A 27205-nucleotide genomic window follows, 5' to 3' on the forward strand; every position below is an offset into this window, starting at 1 on the left:
GAGGGGAAGGTTTATATCTTATATGGATGATTTGATGTAATTAAAAACATAACACGGATCATTGAAAAGTCTGTACCATTTTATTTCACATGTGCCTACAGATTACAGGCATGATAATTACAGAGCTAGGAATATGGGGGTCAATAAATGTCCTTATCGGGTCAATCTGCCTCCAAGAAGAAATCACAAAGATTTTGGGGTGATGACCGAGAATCTGGTTATGTGTATGACTCTGTATAGAGGATAGGATATATAGATCTGGCCGTGGATACATTTGTTGAGGATATCTACATTTGTGGATGTGGCTGAGGATACAGCTGTGGATATGGTTGCGGGTGGGTATGTTTGTGGACACAGCTGGGTATCTGAACGTGGATGAGAATAATACTATTCTGTGGATATATTTGCCAAAGTAGCTGATAATATGGTTGTGGCAGCTCTGGATTGTAGTTACAGCGGTGGGCATGGCTGTAGATATGGTTGAAGATATAGCTGTGAATATGGTTATGGGTTTGTGCACATGATCACGATTGGCCCGGGAAACACAGTCTCCGAATCTCCCAGGTCCGACCTCGGCTCCCCTGACCCGAACTAATTGTGGTGCTACTGTACTCCCATGATGATGTAAATACACCGCAATAGTCCCGCTATCAGATACAAACTGACTGGATCATATATTACTATGATACAGTCAGTTTGGGTCATGGGAGACACGGTCAACCCAGAAGATGCGGCCAGCGTACAAGCCGCGTTTCCCGGGCTGATCACTGTCATGTGTATGAGCCCATATGGCTGTGGATATGGATGAAGATATGGCCGTGGATAGGATTGTAGATGAGCACGCAGCGGTGAATATGGTTATGGCTCAGGCAGGATATGGCTGTGGAAACACCCGAATATGATGGAAGGTTCTGTTATTTGCAGCTAGAGAGTGCCTGCTCTGGAGAAACGAGATGCTTCCATGTCACAGTCCACAGGAGATTTCTTCCATGTCACAGTCCAGAAGAGGTCCGGGAAATATTGCACAGGGATCTTTGGAGATGAGGTTGTAATGGCGATCGCTAGCAGCCAGGACAGGCAGCATTCGCACAGATTTCACATTCGTCCACAGCAGCTTGTACTGTAAGAGAATATCAGATGTGTTACATATAACGGGTCATTCAGACGTTCTCCGCTCCCTCAAGCATGAGATCATTTCTAGAAAAAAACTTTTTAAAAACTACATTTCCATTGGAGGTAGGGGAGTATTTCCAACTTGTGATAGAAGACTTTGATGTCCGCCATTGTGTGTAACATACCGCGCATTTCTTCCTGTATGCTGCGTTATAGAGGAGTGAGCGGAAGGCATGATGACACATATCAGCCTGCGGTGTGGTAAGGGGAGGATATGGGGTCCGATGGATATGTCTGGACTAAGTGCTGGCGGCTTTCCTGGTGCACGCCCAGAACGCAGTATAGGATGAAGTGTGAACAGATGTAAGTCGGGCTATCATGTTGGAGCCCTTTATAGAGCTGCAGGATTGAATTTGACTGTCTGCACTCCAAAAGGGAGATGACCATGCACCGCCGCCACTCTGTTTACATGAATGGGGGTTCTGGTGTTGGTCCCAGAGGTGATTTGTGAAGAAATGCTGCAGGGGGCCTGTCCTGTAGGAGACGCTGGCGCAGAGGGCCCGTCCTGAGGGGGACGCTGGCACAGGGGACCTGTCCTGAGGAGGGCGCTACCGCAGGGGGCCTGTCCTGAAGGGGTGGGGCGCTGGTGCAGGGGGTCTGTCCTGAAGGGGTGGGGCGCTGGTGCAGGAGGGCCTGGCCTGAGAAAGACTGTGTCACTGAGCCCTGTCCAGAGGGGGACGCTGCCGCCAGGGTCCTTACCTGAGGGCGACGCTGCAGCTGGGGGCCTGTCCTGAGGGCGACGCTGCAGCAAGGGGCCTGTCCTGAGGGGGGTGCTGCAGCTGGGGGCCTGTCCTGAGGGGGGTGCTGCAGCTGGGGGCCTGTCCTGAGGGGGGTGCTGCAGCAAGGGGCCTGTCCTGAGGGGGGTGCTGCAGCTGGGGGCATGTCCTGAGGGGGGTGCTGCAGCTGGGGGCCTGTCCTGAGGGGGGCGCTGCAGCTGGGGGCCTGTCCTGAGGGGGGGGGCTGCAGCTGGGGGCCTGTCCTGAGGGGGGTGCTGCAGCAAGGGGCCTGTCCTGAGGGGGGAGCTGCCGCAGGGGGCCTGTCCTGAGGGGGGTGCTGCAGCAGGGGGCCTGTCCTGAGGGGGGCGCTGCAGCTGGGGGCCTGTCCTGAGGGGGGGGGCTGCAGCTGGGGGCCTGTCCTGAGGGGGGTGCTGCAGCTGGGGGCCTGTCCTGAGGGGGGCGCTGCCGCAGGGGGCCTGTCCTGAGGGGGGCGCTGCCGCAGGGGGCCTGTCCTGAGGGGGGTGCTGCAGCTGGGGGCCTGTCCTGAGGGGGCACTGCCGCAGGGGGCCTGTCCTGAGGGGGACGCTGCAGCTGGGGGCCTGTCCTGAGGGGGACGCTGCAGCTGGGGGCCTGTCCTGAGGGGGGCGCTGCCGCAGGGGGCCTGTCCTGAGGGGGGCGCTGCAGCTGGGGGCCTGAGGGCTGGAATAGGGGTTCAGGGGGACCCTTGTTCTGGACTTAGGTGTTGGTCCAGAGGTAATTTGTGAAGAGATGCTGCAGGGGCCTGTCCTGAGGGGGATGCTGACGCAGGGGGGCTGTCACAGCCCTGCCAGTTAAAATGAGTGCCCCATAAACCACTCAGAAAGCCCTACATAAAGCAACAGCCAAAATGAGACCCCCTATAAAAGGAGCGGCCTCCATATCTAGAGACAGGCAGCACACTGGAATCAGAGACCCTATAAACGTGTCGCAGGCGGCCATCACGCGGCAGTGAGCTGACTGAGCTCTACACAGAGTTGTTGCATATTTATGGAGAATGAGCGCCGCCTAATGTCAGGAAAAGTCACTGCCGCGCAGCTAATGACGTCAATTCTCTAGTCTAGTAGAACGACTAGCAGTTACCTCAGCCAATCACAGCAGGCAAGCGTGAGCACGTGACCTGGGAGCTCGATGAGAAAGCGAACAGGTGAAGTGGGCGGTTACTATAATCTCTATCCTCTCTATGAGCTGAGAGGGGCGGAGCCAGCAATCCTGCAGTCTGTGCTGCAGTGCAAGGGGAGGCGAGTGCGCATGACAGACAGAGGCGGCAAATATGAGAGGTGACCCTAAAAGATACTTCATTACTGTATATTATATATGAAAGGGGTGACCCTGAGAGATACGTCATTACTGTGTATTATATATGAGAGGGATGGACCCTGAGATACGTCATTACTGAATATTATATATGAAAGGGGTGACCCTGAGAGATACGTCATTACTGTATATTATATATATGAAAGGTGACCCTGAGAGATACGTCATTACTGTATGTGATATATATGAGGGGTGACCCAGAGATTCCTCATTACTGTATATTATATATGAGGGGTGACCCCGAGATACGTTATTACTGCATATTATATATATGAAAGGTGACCCTGAGAGATACGTCATTACTGTGTGATATATATGAGGCGTGACCCTGAGAGATACATCATTACTGCATATTATATATGAGGGGGGTGACCCAGAGATTCCTTATTACTGTATATTATATATGAGGGGTGACCCCGAGAGATACGTTATTACTGCATATTATATACAGGTCCTTCTAAAAAAATTTGCATATTGTGATAAAGTTCATTATTTTCTGTAATGTACTGATAAACATTAGACTTTCATATATTTTAGATTCATTACACACCAACTGAAGTAGTTCAAGCCTTTTATTGTTTTAATATTGATGATTTTGGCATACAGCTCATGAAAACCCAAAATTCCTATCTCAAAAAATTAGCATATCATGAAAAGGTTCTCTAAACGAGCTATTAACCTAATTATCTGAATCAACTAATTAACTCTAAACACCTGCAAAAGATTCCTGAGGCTTTTAAAAACTCCCAGCCTGGTTCATTACTCAAAAGCGCAATCATGGGTAAGACTGCCGACCTGACTGCTGTCCAGAAGGCCATCATTGACTCCCTCAAGCAAGAGGGTAAGACACAGAAAGACATTTCTGAAGGAATAGGCTGTTCCCAGAGTGCTGTATCAAGGCACCTCAGTGGGAAGTCTGTGGGAAGGAAAAAGTGTGGCAGAAAACGCTGCACAACGAGAAGAGGTGACCGGACCCTGAGGAAGATTGTGGAGAAGGACCAATTCCAGACCTTGGGGGACCTGCGGAAGCAGTGGACTGAGTCTGGAGTAGAAACATCCAGAGCCACCGTGTACAGGCGTGTGCAGGAAATGGGCTACAGGTGCCGCATTCCCCAGAAACAGCAGCAGAAGCGCCTGACCTGGGCTACAGAGAAGCAGCACTGGACTGTTGCTCAGTGGTCCAAAGTACTTTTTTCGGATGAAAGCAAATTTTGCATGTCATTCGGAAATCAAGGTGCCAGAGTCTGGAGGAAGACTGGGGAGAGGGAAATGCCAAAATGCCTGAAGTCCAGTGTCAAGTACCCACAGTCAGTGATGGTCTGGGGTGCCATGTCAGCTGCTGGTGTTGGTCCACTGTGTTTTATCAAGGGCAGGGTCAATGCAGCTAGCTATCAGGAGATTTTGGAGCACTTCATGCTTCCATCTGCTGAAAAGCTTTATGGAGATGAAGATTTCATTTTTCAGCACGACCTGGCACCTGCTCACAGCGCCAACACCACTGGTAAATGGTTTACTGACCATGGTATTACTGTGCTCAATTGGCCTGCCAACTCTCCTGACCTGAACCCCATAGAGAATCTGTGGGATATTGGGAAGAGAAAGTTGAGAGACGCAAGACCCAACACTCTGGATGAGCTTAAGGCCGCTATCGAAGCATCCTGGGCCTCCATAACACCTCAGCAGTGCCACAGGCTGATTGCCTCCATGCCACGCCGCATTGAAGCATCCTGGGCCTCCATAACACCTCGGCAGTGCCACAGGCTGATTGCCTCCATGCCACGCCGCATTGAAGCATCCTGGGCCTCCATAACACCTCAGCAGTGCCACAGGCTGATTGCCTCCATGCCACGCCGCATTGAAGCCTCCTGGGCCTCCATAACACCTCAGCAGTGCCACAGGCTGATTGCATCCATGCCACGCCGCATTGAAGCAGTCATTTCTGCAAAAGGATTCCCCACCAAGTATTGAGGGCATAACTGAACATAATTATTTGAAGGTTGACCTTTTTTGTATTAAAAACACTTTTCTTTTATTGGTCGGATGAAATATGCTAATTTTTTTAGATAGTAAATTTGGTTTTTCATGAGCTGTATGCCAAAATCATCAATATTAAAACAATAAAAGGCTTGAACTACTTCAGTTGTGTGTAATGAATCTAAAATATATGAAAGTCTAATGTTTATCAGTACATTACAGAAAATAATGAACTTTATCACAATATGCTAATTTTTTGAGAAGGACCTGTATATGAAAGGTGACCCTGAGAGATACGTCATTACTGTATATTATTTATGTGAGAGGTGACCCAGAGAGATACGTTATTACTGTATATTATATATATATATATATATATATATATATATGAGGGGTGATCCTGAGAGATACATCATTACTGTATATTATATATGAGAGGTGACCCATATTATTTAATATGAGGGGTGACCCTGAGAGATACGTCATTACTGTATATTATATATATGAGGGGTGACCCTGAGAGATACATCATTACTGTATGTGATATATATGAGGGGTGACCCTGAGAGATACATCATTACTGTATATTATATGAGAGGGGTGACCCTGAGAGATACGTCATTACTGTATATTATATGAGAGGGGCCTAAGTGTACCTAGAAGAGCTGATGCTGTTTTGAAGTCAAAGGGTGGTCACACCTAATGTTGCTTGGATTTAGAATTCTCGTTTCTTTATTCACTTTGCATTTTGTTAATTGATAAAAATAAACTATTAACATTTCTATTTTAGAAAGCCTTCTTACTTTCCCCACCTGCCTGTCAATCAGTATGGGGAGGTCTTGTTAATCTCCATCTCCTGTTACACTGACTTTACCGATGGCCATGTATTGTACATACCGAGCTTTATGAAGATTTCCGGAGCGTCTTCCTCTACACATACTGGATGAAATTCATCTGGGAGTTTTGGGCTATGACAGGCTTCACTGGCCGCTACTTCCAGGTCTTTTCCATGTCCATCCAGAAAATCCTTTAACTTTAGCACTGTCTCCAACAAAAAGGTGAACTTTCCGACCTGGAAACCAAGAAGTCCATCATACCATATTGCCAAAGCCCCATAAAAGACAATGCTCTGTGTATAACATAGTGGATGCTTTATATTGTCAATTATACACTACGCGTTTCCATGGTTATGACCACCCTGCAATCCATCAGCGGTGGTCGTGCTTGCACACTATAGGAAAAAGCACCAGCCTATGTGAGCTCCCACTGTCCCGGGCATCACTTTTTCCTATAATGTGCAAGCACGACCACTGCTGCCGGATTGCAGGGTCGTTGTAACCATGGAAACGACCAATGTATAATGTGATGGAAAAATAAATCCAGCCAGCAGAAGAGGCAATATGGACAATCACATTACATTAGTAAGTGCCTTGTATTAACTTTCTCTTAGTAATAAATGGCACTTGCTGAAGTGAGACAACCCCTTCAAGTGACCTTCTGCTTCAAGAAAAAAATTCACAACAACTGGGGAACCAACAGAACACTTATCTGCTGACTTACTTTTTATAATTCCAGCTACATAGCCACCAAGAACGCTTCTTCTGCCATCCAAGATGGCCACACCACTTCTCAGACTACCTGAGTGCATTTGGTAGTCCAAGACACTTGCTTCTGTCCCTAGCTTGACCTGCAGTGCTCATGCGATCATTGCTGGGCACACCAAGAACATGGCTGGATAAGCAGAAAATCGAGTTGGACCACAGATGCCTACGTTGTGTGTATCACGTAGACTGAGAAGTGGTTCGGCCTTCTTGGATGGCAGAAGAGGCACCCAAGGACACGAGGTGGACTCAAAAACCACAGAAACTGCATCTAATATTATAAAAATCTGAAAAACATCATCACCAGGAGCTCACCGTCCTCACCAACCATCGGGACATTTCCTAGAAAAAATGTGAAACCAGTCCATACAAAATGACCACGGACAAGTTTCCTAACACGCATGATGATTACAAGATTTCAGAGAGAGAGAGAGGACGGTTTGTGAGTGCAGACTCTCGACAGCCATTGACACTCTCGTGTCACATTGATTAATGTGATTTGGAATGTGCTCCTGAGACCTGATGAGGCAAATCTCAGAGGACGCTAAAACTTCTACACTCCTTATCTATGAACTGCTCCAATATTTACAAGTATAACGGTTTACTCCTCTCTAGTGTTGGTTCTTCCTCACATCACTTATTTGCTGCACCATTCTTAGGTCCCTTTCACACGAGCGAGTTTTCCGCGCGGGTGCAATGCGTGACGTGAACGCATTGCACCCGCACTGAATCCTGACCCATTCATTTTAATGGGTCTGTGTACATGAGCGGTGATTTTCACACATCAGTTCTGCGTTGCGTGCAAATCGCAGCATGCCCTGGCCCCATAGAAGTGAATGGGGCTGCGTGAAAAACGCATTGCATCCGCTAGCAAGTGCGGGTGCGATCCGTTTTTCACTGATGGTTGCTAAGAGATGTTGTTTGTAAACATTCAGTTTTTTATCACGCGCGTGAAAAACGCATCAAAACGCTTTGCACCCGCGCGGAAAAAACTGAACAACTAAACGCAATCGCAGACAAAAATGACTGAACTTGCTTGCAAAATAGTGCGAGTTTCACTGAACGCACTCTGAACGCATCCGGCCCCAATCCGCAATGCCCGTGTGAAACCAGCCTTACTTCCTTTTATGTAAAAATATGTGATTTTGGACATTGAGGCAAATTTCGTAATCCTATTTAAAATGCAGATAACATACTGTAAATTTAGACAAATAGTCAAAAGATGACTACGGTGGCTATGCTCTATAAATTTGATCCTTTCGTTAGACACTAACTAAATTGACACCAAATGTTGGTTGGCTTATTTGGCGCCAAAACTTGGCTACAATTTTAGAACATGTTACATGGACCTCTTAAAACACCCTTTTTTTTCTTCTTTTTTTTAACTAAGGCAGTCCCCTTGTTCAGTTCGAAACCCAAAACAGTTGAGCTCGGCACAGTGGATACCGTAATTTTATTTGGCGCTTTCACTAAAGGGGTTATCTCAAACAATTGTATACTTGATCGCTGCATGTAAATGCCGCTTTATCGATGGAATGATTAGGACATGTCACATGAAGTATTACTGCAGTATACTGGACATGCAATAAAAATATAATATTTTTTTTTTTAACGTACATTACGTTTTCCTCTCTGGTAGCGCTCTATGTTGTTTATTCTTCTGGTTCACCTTCTCCTACATTTAGAAGTGGATGCTCCCTACTTCATCCATTCATCCCTACTTCTAAATTCATAGACACTTCTCAACATTGAAATTGCAGCACCAAGAAGCATAAGACATAAGGTTAAGCAAATCAAGAAAGAAGCAGGTGTCGCTAAGATCTGCAGATGATAACATTTTCAAGCACCTAGCTCCAATCTGTGGCATGTGGGAGGGGCATAAAACCCGATCGGAAGCAAAATTATTTAGCCACATGAAACCTCGAAATTCAGATTAAGTTGTGTGGGATGATTGTGCAAAGATCGGCCAAGATGTTAGCACTAGAACGATAACAAGAGATACACAGAGGCAAACCTCTGCATGGACGGATCTTCTGATTACAAGAATGGCGCATTGTGATCCATTTTGTACTGCACGTGGAATCAGAAGGATGCAATGGAGGTCTATCCTTTTCAGTGATGGGTCCTGCTTTTGTCTCAATGATAGCCGTTGGTTGGTCTGGAGACCGTGTGGGCAATGCCATGAAGATGGCTTAACATGAGAATGTCACACTGGTCCTACTTCTGGGATTATGGTGTGGGATGACATAATGTATGGGAGCCAGACCCCTCTAGTCTTCATTTTAGGTACACTAACAGCTTGGAGATCTATTGATTTGGTCATGGAACCAGTGGTATGACCATTTCTCCAAAGTGTCCCAAGAGCCATTTTTCAACAGGACAACAATAGGCTGCATGTTTTGCTTGTGCTACTGTGAGTAGCATGCATGGCGTAAATGTGTTACCATGGCCAGCAGCGTGCCCGGACTTGTCTACCATCGAGCACATATTGGGTGTCATTGGTCGGTAATTGCACTGGGAGCTGGCAGCAGTGGATCTTGATGATTTGTGTGCCCAGGTGCATTCAGTGTAACAGAACATCCCTCAGTGAATCTCCTCAATATATTCTTTATCATATACATCCCTAATATACGTCCCTATAATAGCGCCAGGATGCTGATGCGCTGTGCACCACCATGTGCATTGTGTATATTTGCTATTTACTCCTATTACTTACCTGCTAGTTTCTACCTGCTCCTGATGAAATGCAGGTTCACCACCGCATGGAAACGCATAGAGTAGGTTATTGTTAAGTGGGAATAGCATTTTTAATAGGTGTAAGGGGTAGGTGTAGAACCTAAATGCTATCCATGTGAGCGACCATATGAAATGAGGCCGCTACACAGAGCCTATTGTTGTATTTCGTCTTAAGGAAGTGTCCCTGAGGGTATCTCTCAGCGCAGCAGCATACAGCTGTGGAAATGATGAAATGCTGAGACTTTTGAGTATGGTTGATATATAATTGATATATTTCCAATGGTGCCCATCCCGATTGTAAAGCCTTAAGCCTCATGCACATGACCGTATGTATTTTGCGCTCCGCAAAAAACAGATCCGCAAAAAATACGGATGACGTCAGAGTGCATTCCGTATTTTGCGGAATGGAACAGCCGGCCCCTAATAGAACAGTCGTATCCGTGTCTGTAATGCGGACAACAATAGGATTTTTTTGCAGAAAGTAAATACGGACATACGGAAAAGGAATGCACACGGAGTACCTTCATTTTATTTTTTTTGTGGACACATTGAAATGAATGGTTCCGTATACGGTCCGCAAAAAAAATGGAACGGACACGGAATGAAAATACGTTTGCTTTGATTTTCCTTTTATCATTACTGAGAGATGGCAGGTGGAGGCAGACATCCATATGGTCTCCACCCTATAAATCTCACCTCCGCATGAGGTCATACCTGTTAGCCTTATTAGGTAACATAAGTGAGCTCCTTGCTCCATACTGTCACCGCTGGCCCTGGGAGAGATCTTAGAAGTTCAGATAGACGGAAGACTCAGGAGTCTATCTGACAGATCTCTCTTGTTTTTATTGTTTCTGACAGGTTTCCACCCCTTCGCAGATGCTGCTCATTATCAGTCAGGCTGGCTCTTTATATGTTCCGCCTCTCACTTGTTTCCCTGCGGCTGATAGTTCTTCTGTGGAGTGCTCTGCTTGTGTGGTGGTTCTCCTGTTCCAGTTACATCTCAAGCTAAAGTCCTTTTCCCTTTTCCTGGTGTGTCTGTTCTGACTAGGCCTCAGGGAGACACTAGCTCCTTCAGTTTGGAAGGAGGCGGTTGCCTCTTTCCCTGTTCCCTAAGCTGAGGGTTTGGTGCAGTGTTTCAGCTGTCTTAGGTTCCCGTGCATGTGCATTTCTACCTTTGAGATTTGCACATGTTGTTAGCAGCTTAGGGAGAGTATTAGGGATTGCTAGGAGGTGTCCTCTTTGTTCCCTAGGTTTGGGGCCTAGTCTGTTGTTGTTTAGTTGTGGTTCCCTTTGGTTGTCTTTCCTTCCCCGTACTTCCCGTGACATTATTAGCCGCCGAATACCGTTACTGTTTCCCGTGCTCTGTGTTGTCATGGATCCTGTCTCTGCACTGGTGGATCGCATGCAGGGGTTGTCGCTGGGGGTAGCAGAACTACGTGAATCTGTTGCAAGGTGTCAGGCGTCTGTCTCCGCTAGGTGGGGTCCAGACCTGCTTTGAACCTAAGATCGTCCTCCCGCACTGATTTGCCGGAGGAAGTGACAACTTTGTTCGGTTCAGGGAGGCTTGTAAACTTTATTTTCGCTTACGCCCTCACTCCTCTGGTGAGGAGAGTCAAAAGGTGGGAATCGTTATTTCTTTATTGAAAGGTGACGCTCAATCCTGGGCCTTTTCTTTGCCGACCGGATCCCAATCCCTCCAGTCGGTGGATGATTTTTTTAGAGCCCTGGGACTTATTTATGACGACCCAGACCAAGTTTTTCTGGCTGAATCTATGTTGTGCGGCTTGCAACAGGGAAATCGGCCTGCTAAGTCCTATTACTCTGAATTCAGGAGGTGGGCAACTGATTCTGAGTGGAATGACCCTGCTCTCCGGATTCAGTTCTGTCAGGGCCTATCTGTGAGATTAAAAGATGCCTTAGCACCCCATGAAAATCCTGTTTCATTAGAAGCTGCCATGTCTCTTGCGGTACGAATTGATAGACGTCTGAGGGGAAGGTGCAAGACTCCGTTCTCTCAGGATGTATTACCTGAAGGGAGGTCTGTCCCCCTGAAACTCGGGGTATTGAGACACCTGACCCCATGTTTGGAGAGAACCTATGCATTTGGGACGGGTCTCTCCAGACCCTGGTGATAAGAACTTCAGGGCTAGAAAGAAACTTAGTTTTTTTTGTGGTAAAGGGGGTCATTTTGTTAATGTTTGTCCCTATGTAAAATATCAAGGCGAGAATTGAAAAAAGGAGTTACCAATGAGTTTTGTTCTCTAACTCTTGGCAGAGTAGTTGGGGAATCTGAGAACATGCTCTTGTCTTTTACCGGTAGTACCCGTTTTCTCCTGCCTGCCAGGGTGGCGCTAGATTCCAAAAATATTGATGTGGAGGTATTTTTGGACAGCGGGGCAGGGGTTAACCTTGTGGATTACCAGTTTGTCCTGATGCATGGTTTTAAATCTAATGCACTGGACAAAGAGATCTTAGTGTTCGCTTTTGATTCTGCTCCCCTTTCTCAAAAATCTTTGACTCACATGGTGCAGGATATCCATTTAAGGGTGGGGGATTCTTATGTTGAGGGTATTTCTTGTTTTATAATGAAGGGTCTGCGGGCCCCTCTGGTGCTAGGGTTGCCATGGTTGACCAAACATAATCCTATCATTGATTGGCAAGCGAGACAGATCAAGAGCTGGAGTGATTTCTGTATGGACAACTGTCTCGTCACATCTCTTGCTGGGATATCCACTAAAATGTTACCCCCGTTTCTCTCAGATTTTTATGATGTGTTCACTGAGAGTGTGGATCAGGAGTTGCCGCCTCATAGAGAATATGATTGCCCTGTCAATCTGATTCCCGGAGCTAAGTTGCCAAAGTCTCGGTTGTATAACCTCTCTGAACCCGAAAGAGTTGCTATGCGAAAGTATATTACTGAGAGTTTGACAAAGGGACCCATCAGACCATCTAAGTCACCTATGGCGGCGGGGTTCTTTTTTGTAAAGAAAAAAGATGGGACATTGAGACCGTGTCTAGATTTCCGAGAGTTGAATCGCATCACTATCCGTGATCCTTATCACCTTCCCCTGATCCCAGATTTGTTCAACAAGATTGTTGGAGCTAAGGTGTTTTCTAAATTAGACCTAAGAGAGCATAAGATCTGGTAAGAATCAGAGAGGGGGATGAATGGAAGACAGCTTTTAATACTCCTGTGGGTCATTTTGAGAACTTGGTCATGCCTTTTGGTTTGACCAATGCCCCGGCAGTATTTCAACATTTCATCAATGACATTTTTCATCATTTGGTGGGAAGGTTTGTTGTCGTATACCTGGATGACATATTGATTTACTCGCCGAAGATGGAGAGTCATCAGGATCATTTGAGTCAAGTCTTGCTGATCCTCAGGGAGAATAAGTTATATGCCAAGCTAGAAAAATGTGTGTTTGCTGTTCAAGAGATTAATTTTCTGGGTTTACCTGCTTTCCGCTTCGGGCTTTCTCATGGATCCCGAAAAAGTCTGTGCGGTCTTGGAATGGGATCTGCCAGAGAATCAGAAAGCGGTTATGAGGTTTTTAGGGTTTACCAATTACTACAGAAAATGTATCTTGAATTATTTCACTTTTGTTAAACCTCTGACTGACATGACTAAGAAAGGGGTGGATTTCTCTGTCTGTTCGAAAGAGACGTTACATGCTTATAAAGAAATGTTTTTCTTCTGCTCCCATTTTGGTGCAGCCTGATATGTCTCAGCCATTTATAGTTGAGGTGGACGCATAAGAAGTGGGAGTTGGTGCAGTTCTGTTGCAGGGTCCTTTTCCTGGCAAATCGCACCCTTGTGCTTTTTTTTTCGAAAAAACTCTCTTCTGCCGAGAGAAATTATTATGTGGGCAATAGAGAGTTGCTGGGCATTAAGTTGGCCTTTGAGGAATGGCGTTATTGGTTATTCATCCCATTACTATATTTACCGATCATAAAAATCTGGCCTACCTGAAGTCGGCTAAACGTTTGAACCCAAGGCAGGCCAGATGGTCTTTGTTTTTTTACCACATTTAATTTCATTGTCACTTTTCGCCCTGATACTATCCACTGTTGATCCTATTTCTCAGAGATTCTGGTGGCTGGGTGTACGTAAGAGTGTTGAGGGCTATGTGGCAGCTTGTGAGACCTGTGCACGTGCCAAGGTGACTCATAATTAGCCCTCAGGATCTCTTCTTCCTTTGTCCATCCCATCCCGTCCCTGGACGCACTTGTCCATGGACTTTATCACCAATTTGCCCAGTTCTTCGGGGATGACAGTGATTTTACTGGTGGTCGACCGCTTCAGTAAGATGGCACATTTTATTCCATTTTCTGGTTTACCCAATGCCAGAACTCTGGCTCGGACATTTGTTGATAACATTGTGAAATTACACAGCATTCCCTCTGATGTGGTGTCTGATAGAGGGACTCAATTTGTGTCCAGATTCTGGAAGGCTTTCTGTACTCGCCTGGGGATTCTTTTGTCCTTCTCTTCGGCTTTTCACCCTCAGTCGAACGGACAAACTGAACGCACTAACCAGAATCTGGAGACATATTTGAGGTCTTTTGTCGCTGAGAATCAGGAGGAGTGGTCCTCATTTTTGCCTTTGGCTGAATTTGCTTTGAATAACCGTCGTCAGGAATCCACTAAGTCACTATTTTTTGGTGCTTATGGGTTTCACCCTCAGTTTAGTATGTTCTCTGGGAATAGTTCTTCTGATATACCTGATGAAGAGAGATTTGCTTCTTCCTTGTCATCTATCTGGCGGAAAATGACAAGAAACGTGTGTCTGGTCTGGACCTGAATGTAGGTGATTTGGTGTGGTTGTCCACTAAGAACATTAAGTTGAAGGTGCCATCCTGGAAGTTAGGTCCAGGATTTATTGGTCCATACAAGACCTCTGCCATTATTAATCCGGTTTCTTTTAGCCTTAAACTTCCGCAGGCTTGGAAGATGTCACTACCAGAGCTTTGAGACGTTCTCACAGCTCTGTGTCTCCACCCCTGTGATGATGTCACTTAGAGTTTGGAGGTGTTCTCACTGTTCTGTTTCTCCGCCCCTGTGATGAGGTCTTTACTCCCAGCTGTCTCTCCTGCGTTTGATTTCCCTGCCTTTAAATCACCCCTCCTCCTATTGCAGGGCATGGATTATATTTCTCTTTTCAGTTGTAGCTCTGCCTTGAGTATCTTCACTTCTTAAGCTACTAGTTCTCTGGACCTGTGTTCTGCTGCTGCAAGCACTCCGGATATTGCCAGCGGCCCTTGGATCCGTCTTCTCTGCGGCTGCAGCTCCATCAGCTAAGTGTGCAGACTTTGTTGTGTACCTGGTGATTTCCTGACTGGATCTGAGGTGGCCACGGTTCCCTCCATATTCTGAGCAGGGCATCGGTGGCCGTGCCCCTTCCACTATTGTAGGGGTTACAGGGCTCATCAGTCTAAGGTATGCGGGCATGCCTCGTTCCACCATTTGGATCCGGGCATGTGCTTTAGCAGCATAAGGAGAGTGTTGAGGGTCTGACAGGGGTCACCCTTTCTCTTCCCTAGTTTGGGTCCGGTCAGTAGCTCTTCTTACTGTGTATGCTCTGGTTACCCTTAAACAGCCGTGACATTATAATCCACCAAAACCGTCCTTGTTGACATGGATCCGCTTTCTGGCTTGGTTGATCGCATGCAGGGTCTTTCTTTGGAAGTAGCAGATCTCCGTCAATCTGTGACTCAGCTACAAACATTGGGCTCTGCTCCGGCTCATGGAGTCTGTTGCGAGCCAAAGGTCTCACTTCCGGAAACGTTCTCCGGGGGCAGTGAGAATTTTGTTCGCTTCAGAGAGGCATGTAAACTCCATTTTTGTTTGTGTCCCCACTCCTCTGGTAATGAGGAACAGAGGGTGAGGATTGTCATCTCCCTGCTCAGGGGTAATGCTCAGACTTGGGCTTTTTCGCTGTCATCAGGGGATCCCTCCCTTCGATCCGTGGAAAGATTTTTTGTGGCCCTGGGGCAGATATATGATGACCCGGATCGTGTTGCTCTGGCAGAATCGAACTTACGTGTTTTATGCCAGAACAAACTGTCTGCGGAGCTTTATTGTTCTGAATTTCGGAGATGGGCAGCTGATTCAGGCTGGAATGATGCTGCACTCCGAAGTCAGTTCTGTCATGGTCTCTCAGAGGGTTTGAAAGATGCCTTTGCTTTCCATGAGAGACCAACGTCCTTAGAGTCTGCCATGTCATTGGCGGTACGCCTTGACAGGCGTCTAAGGGAAAGAAACAAGACCTCTCCGTCCAGCCATTGTCAGTCTAGGGGCAATGGTGCGGACTCATTCAGTATGCAGGGGTCTCATCCTGTCTTGCTCCCCTCTGAGGAGGAGCCCATGCAGCTAGGCCGACTTGCCCCTGATAAAAGAGGATTTAGTCCTCAGAATATGGTGTGTTTTTGTTGTGGGGGCATAGGTCATTTGGCAAATGTTTGTCCGTCTAGGAGATTCCTGAACTGTACTAAGAGCGATAATAAGAGAAAAACCTCAAGAGGTAGATCATCAAGTTCTGCTTCATCTGCTACTTTGGGCAAAGTTGATGGAATTGATGCTATTCCTCTGACCTGCAGTTCCCGTTTTCTCCTGTCTGCCAGGGTGGCGCTAGAGAGCAAAGTCATTCCTTGTGAGATTTTTGTCGATAGTGGAGCGGCCGTCAATCTTATTGACACTCAATTTGTAGCCTTGCATGGTTTTCAGGTTTGTACATTAGAAAAGGATATACCTGTTTTTGCTATCGACTCTGCTCCACTCTCGCAGAGATCTCTGAAAGGCATTGTTCACAATATCCGGCTAGCTGTAAGGTGACACTCATGTGGAGGAGATATCTTGTTTTGTCCTTAACGGATTGCCTTCTCCTCTAGTTTTGGGGCTACCCTGGCTCACTAGACATAACCCCACTATTGATTGGCAAGGAAGGCAAATAAATGAGTGGAGTGACTTTTGTAGAGAGAATTGTCTCACAGCCACTCTTGCAGAGGTGTCTACTAAAACTCTGCCATCATTTCTCTCTGATTTCTCGGATGTGTTTTCCGAGAGCGGTGTTCAGGAGCTACCTCCTCACCGGGAGTTTGACTGTCCCATTAACCTCATTCCCGGCGCCAAGCTGCCAAAAGCACGCCTCTACAATCTCTCACAACCGGAAAGACTCGCAATGCGAACCTATATCTCCGAGAGTCTCGAGAAGGGGCATATTCGTCCCTCAAAGTCACCTGTTGCCGCAGGTTTTTTTTTGTTAAAAAAAAAGATGGCTCTCTGAGACCTTGCTTAGATTTTAGGGAGCTGAACCGTATCACGATTCGCGATCCCTATCCCCTTCCTCTGATCCCGGACCTCTTCAACCAAATTGTTGGGGCCAAGGTGTTTTCCAAATTGGATCTGAGAGGCGCGTACAACCTGGTCAGGGTCAGAGAGGGGGATGAATGGAAAACGGCCTTTAATACCCCTAACGGGCATTTCGAGAATCTCGTTATGCCTTTCGGCCTGATGAATGCTCCGGCCGTCTTTCAGCATTTTGTTAATAGTATTTTCTATAATTTAATGGGGAAATTTGTATTGGTGTATCTTGATGATATTTAGATTTTTTCCCCTGATGTTCAGACCCATCAGGATCATCTTTTTCAGCTCCTGCAGATACTGCGGGAGAATAAACTGTATGCCAAGCTGGAGAAATGTCTTTTTATTGTATCGGAGATTCAATTTCTGGGTTTTCTCCTCTCTGCTTCTGGTTTTCGCATGGATCCGGAGAAGGTCCGTGCTGTGCTGGAGTGGGAGCTTCCTGAAAATCAGAAGGCATTGATGCGCTTTCTGGGTTTTGCTAACTACTACAGAAAGTTCATTTTGAATTATTCCTCTATTGTCAAACGGTACCCCTTACTGACATGACAAAAAAGGGGACGGATTTTTCCTCTTGGTCGGAGGAGGCGCTTGCAGCCTTTTCTAAGATTAAAGAGAGTTTTGCGTCTGCTCCCATCTTGGTGCATCCCGATGTTTCCTTACCTTTTATTGTTGAGGTGGATGCTTCCGAGGTGGGTGTGGGTGCAGTTTTGTCCCAGGGCCCCTCTCCTGCCAAATGGCGACCTTGTGCCTTTTTCTCTAGAAAACTCTCCCCGGCAGAGAGAAACTATGATGTGGGAGATAGGGAGTTGTTGGCCATCAAGTTGGCTTTCGAGGAATGGCGCCATTGGTTGGAGGGGGCCAGGCACCCTATCACCGTTTTTACCGACCATAAGAATCTGGCGTACTTGGAGTCGGCCAGGCGTATGAATCCGAGACAGGCCAGATGGTCTCTGTTCTTCTCCAGATTCAATTTTGTTGTTACTTTCCGCCCTGGGATCAAGAATGTGAAGGCTGATGCTCTCTCTCGCTGTTTTCCGGGAGGAGGAAACTCCGAGGACCCGGGTCCCATTTTGGCGGAGGGGGTAGTTGTTTCTGCTCTATATTCCGATTTGGAGGCCGAGGTCCAGGCTGCCCAGACTGAGGCACCTGCCCGTTGTCCCTCCGGGAAGTTGTTCGTGCCTCCTGAGCTACGTCACAAACTCTTTAAGGAACATCATGATACGGTTCTTGCTGGTCACCCCGGGAGTAGAGCCACGGTAGATCTCATTGCTCGGAGATTTTGGTGGCCGGCTCTTCGTAAGTCTGTGGAGGGTTTTGTGGCTGCTTGTGAGACGTGCGCTCGCGCTAAGGTCCCTCGTTCAGGACCTTCAGGTTCCCTTCTCCCGTTACCCATACCTTCCCGTCCTTGGACACACCTGTCCATGGACTTTATCACGGATCTTCCTCGTTCCTCGGGGAAGTCGGTGATCCTGGTGGTCGTGGACCGTTTTAGCAAGATGGCTCATTTCGTTCCTTTCCCTGGTTTACCCAATGCTAAAACGTTGGCGCAAGCTTTTGTCGACCATATTGTTAAATTGCACGGCATTCCCTCTGATATTGTTTCCGATAGAGGCACGCAGTTTGTGTCCAGGTTCTGGAAGGCTTTCTGTTCTCGCCTGGGGGTTCGGCTGTCCTTCTCTTCTGCTTTTCACCCGCAGTCGAATGGTCAGACTGAGCGCCTCAATCAGAATCTGGAGACATATTTGCGCTGTTTTGTGGCGGAGAACCAGGAGGATTGGTGTTCATTTCTCCCTCTTGCTGAGTTTGCTTTGAACAACCGTCGTCAGGAATCTTCTGATAAGTCACCATTTTTTGGTGCATATGGGTTCCATCCGCAGTTTGGGACATTCTCGGGAGGGGCTCTTTCTGCTTTACCTGAGGAGGAGAGATTTTCCTCGTCTTTGTCTACCATTTGGCAAAAGATTCAGAGTAATCTCAGAAAGGTGAGTGAGAAGTATAAGCGTGTGGCTGATAAGAGACGTGTGCCTGGTCCGGACCTTAATGTGGGTGATCTGGTGTGGTTGTCTACAAGAAATATTAAACTCAAGGTTCCCTCCTGGAAATTGGGTCCCAAGTTTATTGGGCCTTATAAAATTTTGTCAGTCATCAATCCTGTTGCCTTCCGTCTTGATCTTCCACGGGTTTGGAAGATACATAATGTATTTCACAGATCTCTCTTAAAACCATATGTCCAGCCCACGGTACCCTCCTCTTTGCCTCCTCCTCCGATTTTGGTTGATGGCAATCTGGAGTTTGAGGTTTCCAGAATTGTGGACTCTCGTATTGTCCGCGGTTCTCTTCAGTACCTCGTTCATTGGAAGGGTTATGGTCCTGAGGAGAGGATGTGGGTTCCGATGTCGGACATTAAAGCCACTCACCTTATCAGGGCATTTCATAGGGCTCATCCTGGGAAGGTGGGTCCAGGGTGTCCGGAGTCCACCCGTAGAGGGGGGGGTACGTTCACTACCAGAGCTTTGAGACGTTCTCACAGCTCTGTGTCTCCACCCCTGTGATGATGTCACTTAGCGTTTGGAGGTGTTCTCACTGTTCTGTTTCTCCGCCCCTGTGATGAGGTCTTTACTCCCAGCTGTCTCTCCTGCGTTTGATTTCCCTGCCTTTAAATCACCCCTCCTCCTATTGCAGGGCGTGGATTATATTTCTCTTTTCAGTTGTAGCTCTGCCTTGAGTATCTTCACTTCTTAAGCTACTAGTTCTCTGGACCTGTGTTCTGCTGCTGCAAGCACTCCGGATATTGCCAGCGGCCCTTGGATCCGTCTTCTCTGCGGCTGCAGCTCCATCAGCTAAGTGTGCAGACTTTGTTGTGTACCTGGTGATTTCCTGACTGGATCTGAGGTGGCCACGGTTCCCTCCATATTCTGAGCAGGGCATCGGTGGCCGTGCCCCTTCCACTATTGTAGGGGTTACAGGGCTCATCAGTCTAAGGTACGCGGGCATGCCTCGTTCCACCATTTGGATCCGGGAATGTGCTTTAGCAGCATAAGGAGAGTGTTGAGGGTCTGACAGGGGTCACCCTTTCTCTTCCCTAGTTTGGGTCCAGTCAGTAGCTCTTCTTACTGTGTATGCTCTGGTTACCCTTAAACAGCCGTGACATTAGATCCATAATGTCTTCCATAAATCTTTGTTAAAGAGTTATGTGGAACCTGCTGTACCATCTTCCTTGCCACCTCCACCTGTCATGGTTGATGGCAATCTGGAGTTTCAAATTTCCAGAGTTGTTGACTCTCGTGTCCTTCGGGGTTCCCGTCAATACCTCGTTCATTGGAAGGGTTACGGTCCGGAGGAGAGAATGTGGGTCCCGGTGACTGATGTGAATGTCAGTTGGCTTCTGAAGGCCTTTCACAGAGCCCACCCTGATGAAGTTGGTCCTGGGTGCCCGGAGGTCACCTGTAGAAAGGGGGGTACTGTCACCACCGGCCCTGGGAGAGATCTTAGAAGTTCAGATAGACGGAAGACTCAGGAGTCTATCTGACAGATTTCTCTTGTTTTCATTGTTGCTGACAGGTTTCCACCCCTTCGCAGATGCTGCTCATTATCAGCTCTTTATATGTTCCACCTCTCACTTGTTTCCCTGCTGCTGATAGTTCTTCTGTGGAGTGTTCTGCTTGTGTGGTGCTTCTCGTGTTCCAGTTACATCTCAAGCTAAGTCATTTTCCATTTTCCTGGTGTGTCTGTTCTGACTAGGCCTCAGGGAGACACTAGCTCCTTCAGTTTGGAAGGAGGCGGTTGCCTCTTTCCCTGTTCCCTAAGCTGAGGGTTTGGTGCAGTGTTTCAGCAGTCTTAGGTTCCTGTGCATTTCTACCTTTGAGATTTGCACATGTTGTTAGCAGCTTAGCGAGAGTATCAGGGAATGCTAGGAGGTGTCCTCTTTATTCCCTAGGTTTGGGGCCTAGTCTGTTGTTGTTTAGTTGTGGTTCCCTTTGGTTGTCTTTCCTTCCCCGTACTACCTGTGACACATACGTAATAAAGATTTCTTATTTTTAACGTTCCATGTGATTTGAGAACATCCCCCAGACAGCCATTTATAAACTCATTGATAACATGCCAAGGCATTTAAGTGTGTGTATTTCTGTGTGTGGCACTCATACTCAATACTGAATAAATTTAGATGTTTTGAATATTTTAATTTTTTTTTATCATTTGCATATTATTAACATGTCTACCAGTCCTGTGATTTTCATAACTTTTCTCTCTTGCTGTTGAAGTTTCAGTGTTGAGGAGTATGTACAGCTGTAACACTCTCTCTCGACAGTGGAGAAGGAGCATTACATACTGTATCTATCTCTGGGGACTATTTGTATGTGGAGCGGAAGGGGTTAACAAGAGCTAATTGCAATGCATCCTGGGAGATGCAGGTGCTTGATGAGCGGCTGCCTACCCACAGAAAGGCAAGAAAGGTCTCCAAAAAAGAGTTAAACAGTTTTTTGGGATAACCCCTTTAAAGGAGTTGTCCAGGTTCAGAGCTGAGCCCGGACATAATCCCCCTTCACACATTTAGCCTCTATCAGTGGAGCATCGGAGCATTTCTTGCTCCGATGCTCGAGGCCTGTTTTTCTTTACTGCCGGTGATGTATCTGGCTTTTTTTCAGTATGCTAGGCGGAGGCTTCTAGCAGTGATCCTGGTGACATCACCAGCAGTAATGGGCTGTGAAACAGCCTAGGGCAGTGCTAAAGACTGCCCATTTGTGCCAGTGATGTGACCAGGATGACTGCTAGGCGGGAGACGCCACCTAGCATGCCAATGAGAAGCCAGGGAGCATCGGAGCTAGAAATGCTAAATGTGTGAAGGGGAGCTCTGAACACGGACAACCCTTTAATAAATAGGTCTAAGGGCTCTTTCACACTTGCTTTTTTTTCTTCCGGCATAGAGTTCCGTCGTCGGGGCTCTATGCCGGAAGAATCCTGATCAGTTTTATCCTAATGCATTCTGAATGGAGAGAAATCCTTGCTGCGCTTTTTGCTCCGGCCAAAAATCCTGAAGACTTCCCGCAAGGCCGAATCCGGAATTAATGCCCATTGAAAGGCATTGATCCGGATCCGGCCTTAAGCTAAACGTCGTTTCGGCGCATTGCCGGATCCGACGTTTAGCTTTTTCTGAATGGTTACCATGGCTGCCCGGACGCTAAAGTCCTGGCAGCCATGGTAAAGTGTAGTGGGGAGCGGGGGAGCAGTATACTTACCGTCCGTGCGGCTCCCGGGGCGCTTCAGAGTGACGTCAGGGCGCCCCACGCGCATGGATGACGTGATCGCATGGACACGTCATCCATTCGCATGGGGCGCTCTGACGTCACTCTGGAGCGCCCCGGGAGCCGCACGGACTGTAAGTATACTGCTCCCCCGCTCCCCACTACTACTATGGCAACCAGGACTTTAATAGCGTCCTGGCTGCCATAGTAACACTGAACGCATTTTGAAGACGGATCAGTCTTCAAATGCTTTCAGTTCACTTGCGTTTTTCCGGATCCGGCGTGTAATTCCGGTAAGTGGAGTACACGCCAGATCCGGACAACGCAAGTGTGAAAGAGCCCTAAAACTTGTGAAATTAAACCATTTTTGTTAAACATTACTGGATAAAAAGAAACCTGAAGTAATTCGTCTTGAAAGCTGCTATTTGTCAGCATTTTCAGTTGGCCATTAAACCAGTGACTTATCTGTCCTCCATAAAGTGCACACCCTGTCTATAGTAGTAAATAACTCTGTGATGCCATCTAGCTATTACGCATCCCTCTTCCATTCCACATTAATAGCTTCCATCTATACTTCTGCATTTACATGCAGCGATCCAGTACAGAATTATCTGGAAGGAAGCGTTCCTTCCCGACAATTGCCCGTTACATGCGGCAATCACCCCCACAGTATGAGGATAAGCCGTGGCTGCTGCGCCTCCTCATACAGATTATTGAGTGTTCGTCCCTGATAATCTGTCACCATCTATACGAAATCTGCCAAAAATGTGGATCGGAAGAGGGCCAAAACAAGAGTTGTGTGAATGAAGGCTAGCTCTGTGTGATGTCCTGTAATTACTACACATCGCATCTATAGGTATAACTCTGGGTCGTGGTGGTGGTCTGACCTGAGACGGGATTATCTTGGTTGGTATTAATAATTGTTTTTCTAGCTACATGATATTATACTTTATTTATTTTCTTTAGTATATTTAGCATAACTATATTTTCCCAGCCACATTGCCATGCTGTGTTTATTATACCATCCTATTATCTCTTCAGTTGCACTTTAGGGGGGTCCATTCACACGTCCGCAAAATTGGTCTGCATCCATTCCGCAAATTTGTGAAAGGGGTGTGGACCCATTCATTTTCAATGGGGCCGCAAAAGATGCGGCCAGCACACCATGTGCAAAATGCGCAACATGGCCGGTGTCCGTGTTTTACGGATCCGTAATTCCTGGACAGCAAAACAGTTACGGACGTGTGAATGGACCCTTACTATTTTTATCCCGCTCAGTCAGATGAGAGCTGGTTTGGAATGTCTCATGGTGCACAAGGCTGCCACTGTTAGGTATGCTGCCTGTCATCTGTCTCATGGATAGATTGATGGCTTGCATATACCTGGCTTTTGGCATATGGCCTTTGTGTGCTTGTCTATTGTATGTTGTAGATAATAGGAGTCCAAGACGCATCCAGCCATCCTCTTAATGCTGTTTCCAAACCATTTTGATGGGGTTTCCATCAATTTCTAACCTTTTTTTTGTGAACCAGACACCCTTCAGAGCAGGGGGTGCCTGGTTTGATGCTCAGGTCTCCCATTGACTTTCATTGTATTAGACTGTACTCGAGCACCCGCAGTATTCGGGCGAGCACTCAGATGTGCCGAGCATAGCGATGCTCGAGCCGAACAGCAGTTCGGCCGAGCATGCTCGCTCAACACTAGTGTTTATAACTATGTATGATGTCTTCTAGTTGTTATACATCCGTCTATAGGTATAACTCTGTATGATGTCTTCTAGTCTTCTAGTTGTTATACATCCATCTATAGGTATAACTCTGTATGATGTCTTCCTCTAGTTATTACACATCCCATCTATAGGTATAACTCTGTATGATGTCTTCCTCTAGTTATTATACATCCCGTCTATAGGTATAACTCTGTATGATGTCTTCTAGTTATTACACATCCCATCTATAGGTATAACTCTGTAAGATGTCTTCTAGTTATTACACATCCCATCTATAGGTATAACTCTGTATGATGTCTTCCTCTAGTTATTACACATCCCATCTATAGGTATAACTCTGTATGATATCTTCTAGTTATTACACATCCCATCTATAGGTATAACTCTGTATGATGTCTTCTAGTTGTTATACATCCCGTCTATAGGTATAACTCTGTATGATGTCTTCCTCTAGTTATTACACATCCCATCTATAGGTATAACTCTGTATGATGTCTTCTAGTTATTACACATCCCATCTATAGGTATAACTCTGTATGATGTCTTCTAGTTATTATACATCAGTCTATAGGTATAACTCTGTATGATGTCTTCTAGTTATTACACATCCCGTCTATAGGTATAACTCTGTATGATGTCTTCTAGTTATTACACATCCCATCTATAGGTATAACTCTGTATGATGTCTTCTAGTTATTATACATCAGTCTATAGGTATAACTCTGTATGATGTCTTCTAGTTATTACACATCCCATCTATAGGTATAACTCTGTATGATATCTTCTAGTTATTACACATCCTGTCAATGGGAATAACTCTGTATGATGTCTTTCTCTAGTTATTACACATCCCATCTATAGGTATAACTCTGTATGATGTCTTCCTCTAGTTATTACACATCCCATCTATAGGTATAACTGTATGATGTCTTCTAGTTATTACACATCCCGTCTATAGGTATAACTCTGTATGATGTCTTCTAGTTATTACACATCCCGTCTATAGGTATAACTGTATGATGTCTTCTAGTTATTACACATCCCGTCTATAGGTATAACTCTGTATGATGTCTTCTAGTTATTACACATCCCGTCTATAGGTATAACTCTGTATGATGTCTTCTAGTTATTACACATCCCGTCTATAGGTATAACTCTGTATGATGTCTTCTAGTTATTACACATCCCGTCTATAGGTATAACTGTATGATGTCTTCTAGTTATTACACATCCCGTCTATAGGTATAACTCTGTATGATGTCTTCTAGTTATTACACATCCCGTCTATAGGTATAACTCTGTATGATGTCTTCTAGTTATTACACATCCCGTCTATAGGTATAACTCTCTATGATGTTTTCTAGTTATTACACATCCCGTCTATAGGTATAACTTTGTATGATGTCTTCTAGTTATTACACATCCCGTCTATAGGTATAACTCTGTAAGATGTCTTCTAGTTATTACACATCCCGTCTATAGGTATAACTCTGTAAGATGTCTTCTAGTTATTACACATCCCGTCTATAGGTATAACTCTGTATGATGTCTTCTAGTTATTACACATCCATCTATAGGTATAACTCTGTATGATGTCTTCTAGTTATTACACATCCCATCTATAGGTATAACTCTGTATGATGTCTTCTAGTTATTACACATCCCGTCTATAGGTATAACTCTGTATGATGTCTTCTAGTTATTACACATCCCGTCTATAGGTATAACTCTGTATGATGTTTTCTAGTTATTACACATCCCGTCTATAGGTATAACTCTGTATGATGTCTTCTAGTTATTACACATCCCGTCTATAGGAATAACTCTGTATGATGTCTTCTAGTTATTACACATCCCATCTATAGGTATAACTGTATGATGTCTTCTAGTTATTACACATCCCGTCTATAGGAATAACTCTGTATGATGTCTTCTAGTTATTACACATCCCGTCTATAGGTATAACTCCGTATGATGTCTTCCTCTAGTTATTACACATCCCGTCTATAGGTATAACTTTGTATGATGTCTTCCCCTAGTCATTACACCTCCTGTGTATAGGAATAACTCTGTATGCCGTGTCCTTCTCTAGTTACACGCTTGCAGCTATCGCTTGGCTTTTCCTCAGTAGCTTCAGCTCCGTCTGTTCATGTCATTCATTGACCTCCCCCGTATATTTGGTTATGCAAAGCACTACCCTCCTTCCCGGTTTATATATTTATTTCTGAAGGAAACTGACCTGTATTTGTTTTGCTGGAGATTCTGGAAGCCAGAGGAGAAGGAGACACAGCAGAAGACAGGACCTCATGGTGGACATAGTGAGCTCAGTCTATAGCAATCGGAGGTGTCTGCACCACTCACACCTGTACTATCGTTTTTCCTTAACAGCAAAGTTTCTTATAAACTGCTTAACCCCTTCATGCCCCTGCTCAACCTCTTATAAGTTCACTCTACTGTATGTCTCAAAGAGTCGGAAGAGCCCATTTTTTTGTGATAACAAAGACTTTGTCACGGTCACCCCACCTTCTGATAATCACAATCCAAACAACAGGTAGAAGATAGCAAAGGTCAATCCACAAAGACTCTTCCTACTTTTTTTCTCTCTTTTAGTGGCCCGAGAGATATTTTTCTATCCCATGTGTCATCTTTAGTACTTTTCCCCAAGTACATCTAGCAGTTTCTGCAATGGTTATGACTGTACAATGGCTGTATAGACCTTTACCGGTACTGTCACCACTATGTCATATTAATGCCATATAGAAATGTCCCCAAAAAGTTCTTCTGCATTTACCTAGGAAATTATCACTATGATTGCTCACAATCGTATGAGTCTTAATCCAAATATTTCCATGAATAAATTTTGCCAGCAATTCCCACCAATCGTAGGATTTAAAGTGAATCTGTCATATCCAAAATACCCCCAAAACTAGAGTAAGTGTGTCCGATTATGTAATTTTTATCTTCATATTTAAAGGGGTTTCCAAGACTTTAATACTGATGACCTATCTGATCAGTAGGGGTGCGACACCTGGGACATCGGTGAAGTGAATGGGGCTGAGCGCGATACAAAGTACAGCCGCTGTACAATGTACGACGCTGTGCTTGGTAAACTGCGAGAAGGTAGCAGTGCTCACAGGAGTGCCAGTGCCTTCTCAAGCAGCTGATCGGTGGCGGTCCCGGGTAGGGTTGCACCAGGTATCGAATTATCGATACCCAATCGATACTTTTGTACCGGAATCGATTCGATCCTGGGATTTGCCTTTTACCGATATTAGGCTGCGCTACCGCACAGCCTAGTATCACAGAACATGGGA

At 45.9% G+C, this 27205-nt stretch overlaps 1 protein-coding gene across 1 annotated transcript; it reads right to left on the reverse strand.

Moving 5' to 3' along the window:
* Positions 1-838: 838 nt before the first annotated feature.
* LOC122927030 (guanylin-like) lies at positions 839-26233 on the reverse strand. The gene is made up of 3 exons (XM_044278575.1): positions 26131-26233; positions 6114-6288; positions 839-1120 (listed from the first exon to the last, which is right to left on the reverse strand). Exons 1-3 carry the CDS (start codon positions 26206-26208, stop codon positions 1062-1064), a joined length of 312 nt encoding a protein of 103 aa, XP_044134510.1. The 5' UTR covers positions 26209-26233; the 3' UTR covers positions 839-1061.
* Positions 26234-27205: the final 972 nt, after the last annotated feature.

Source organism: Bufo gargarizans, chromosome 2 (genome assembly GCF_014858855.1).
Source record: "Bufo gargarizans isolate SCDJY-AF-19 chromosome 2, ASM1485885v1, whole genome shotgun sequence".
NCBI lineage: Eukaryota > Metazoa > Chordata > Amphibia > Anura > Bufonidae > Bufo > Bufo gargarizans.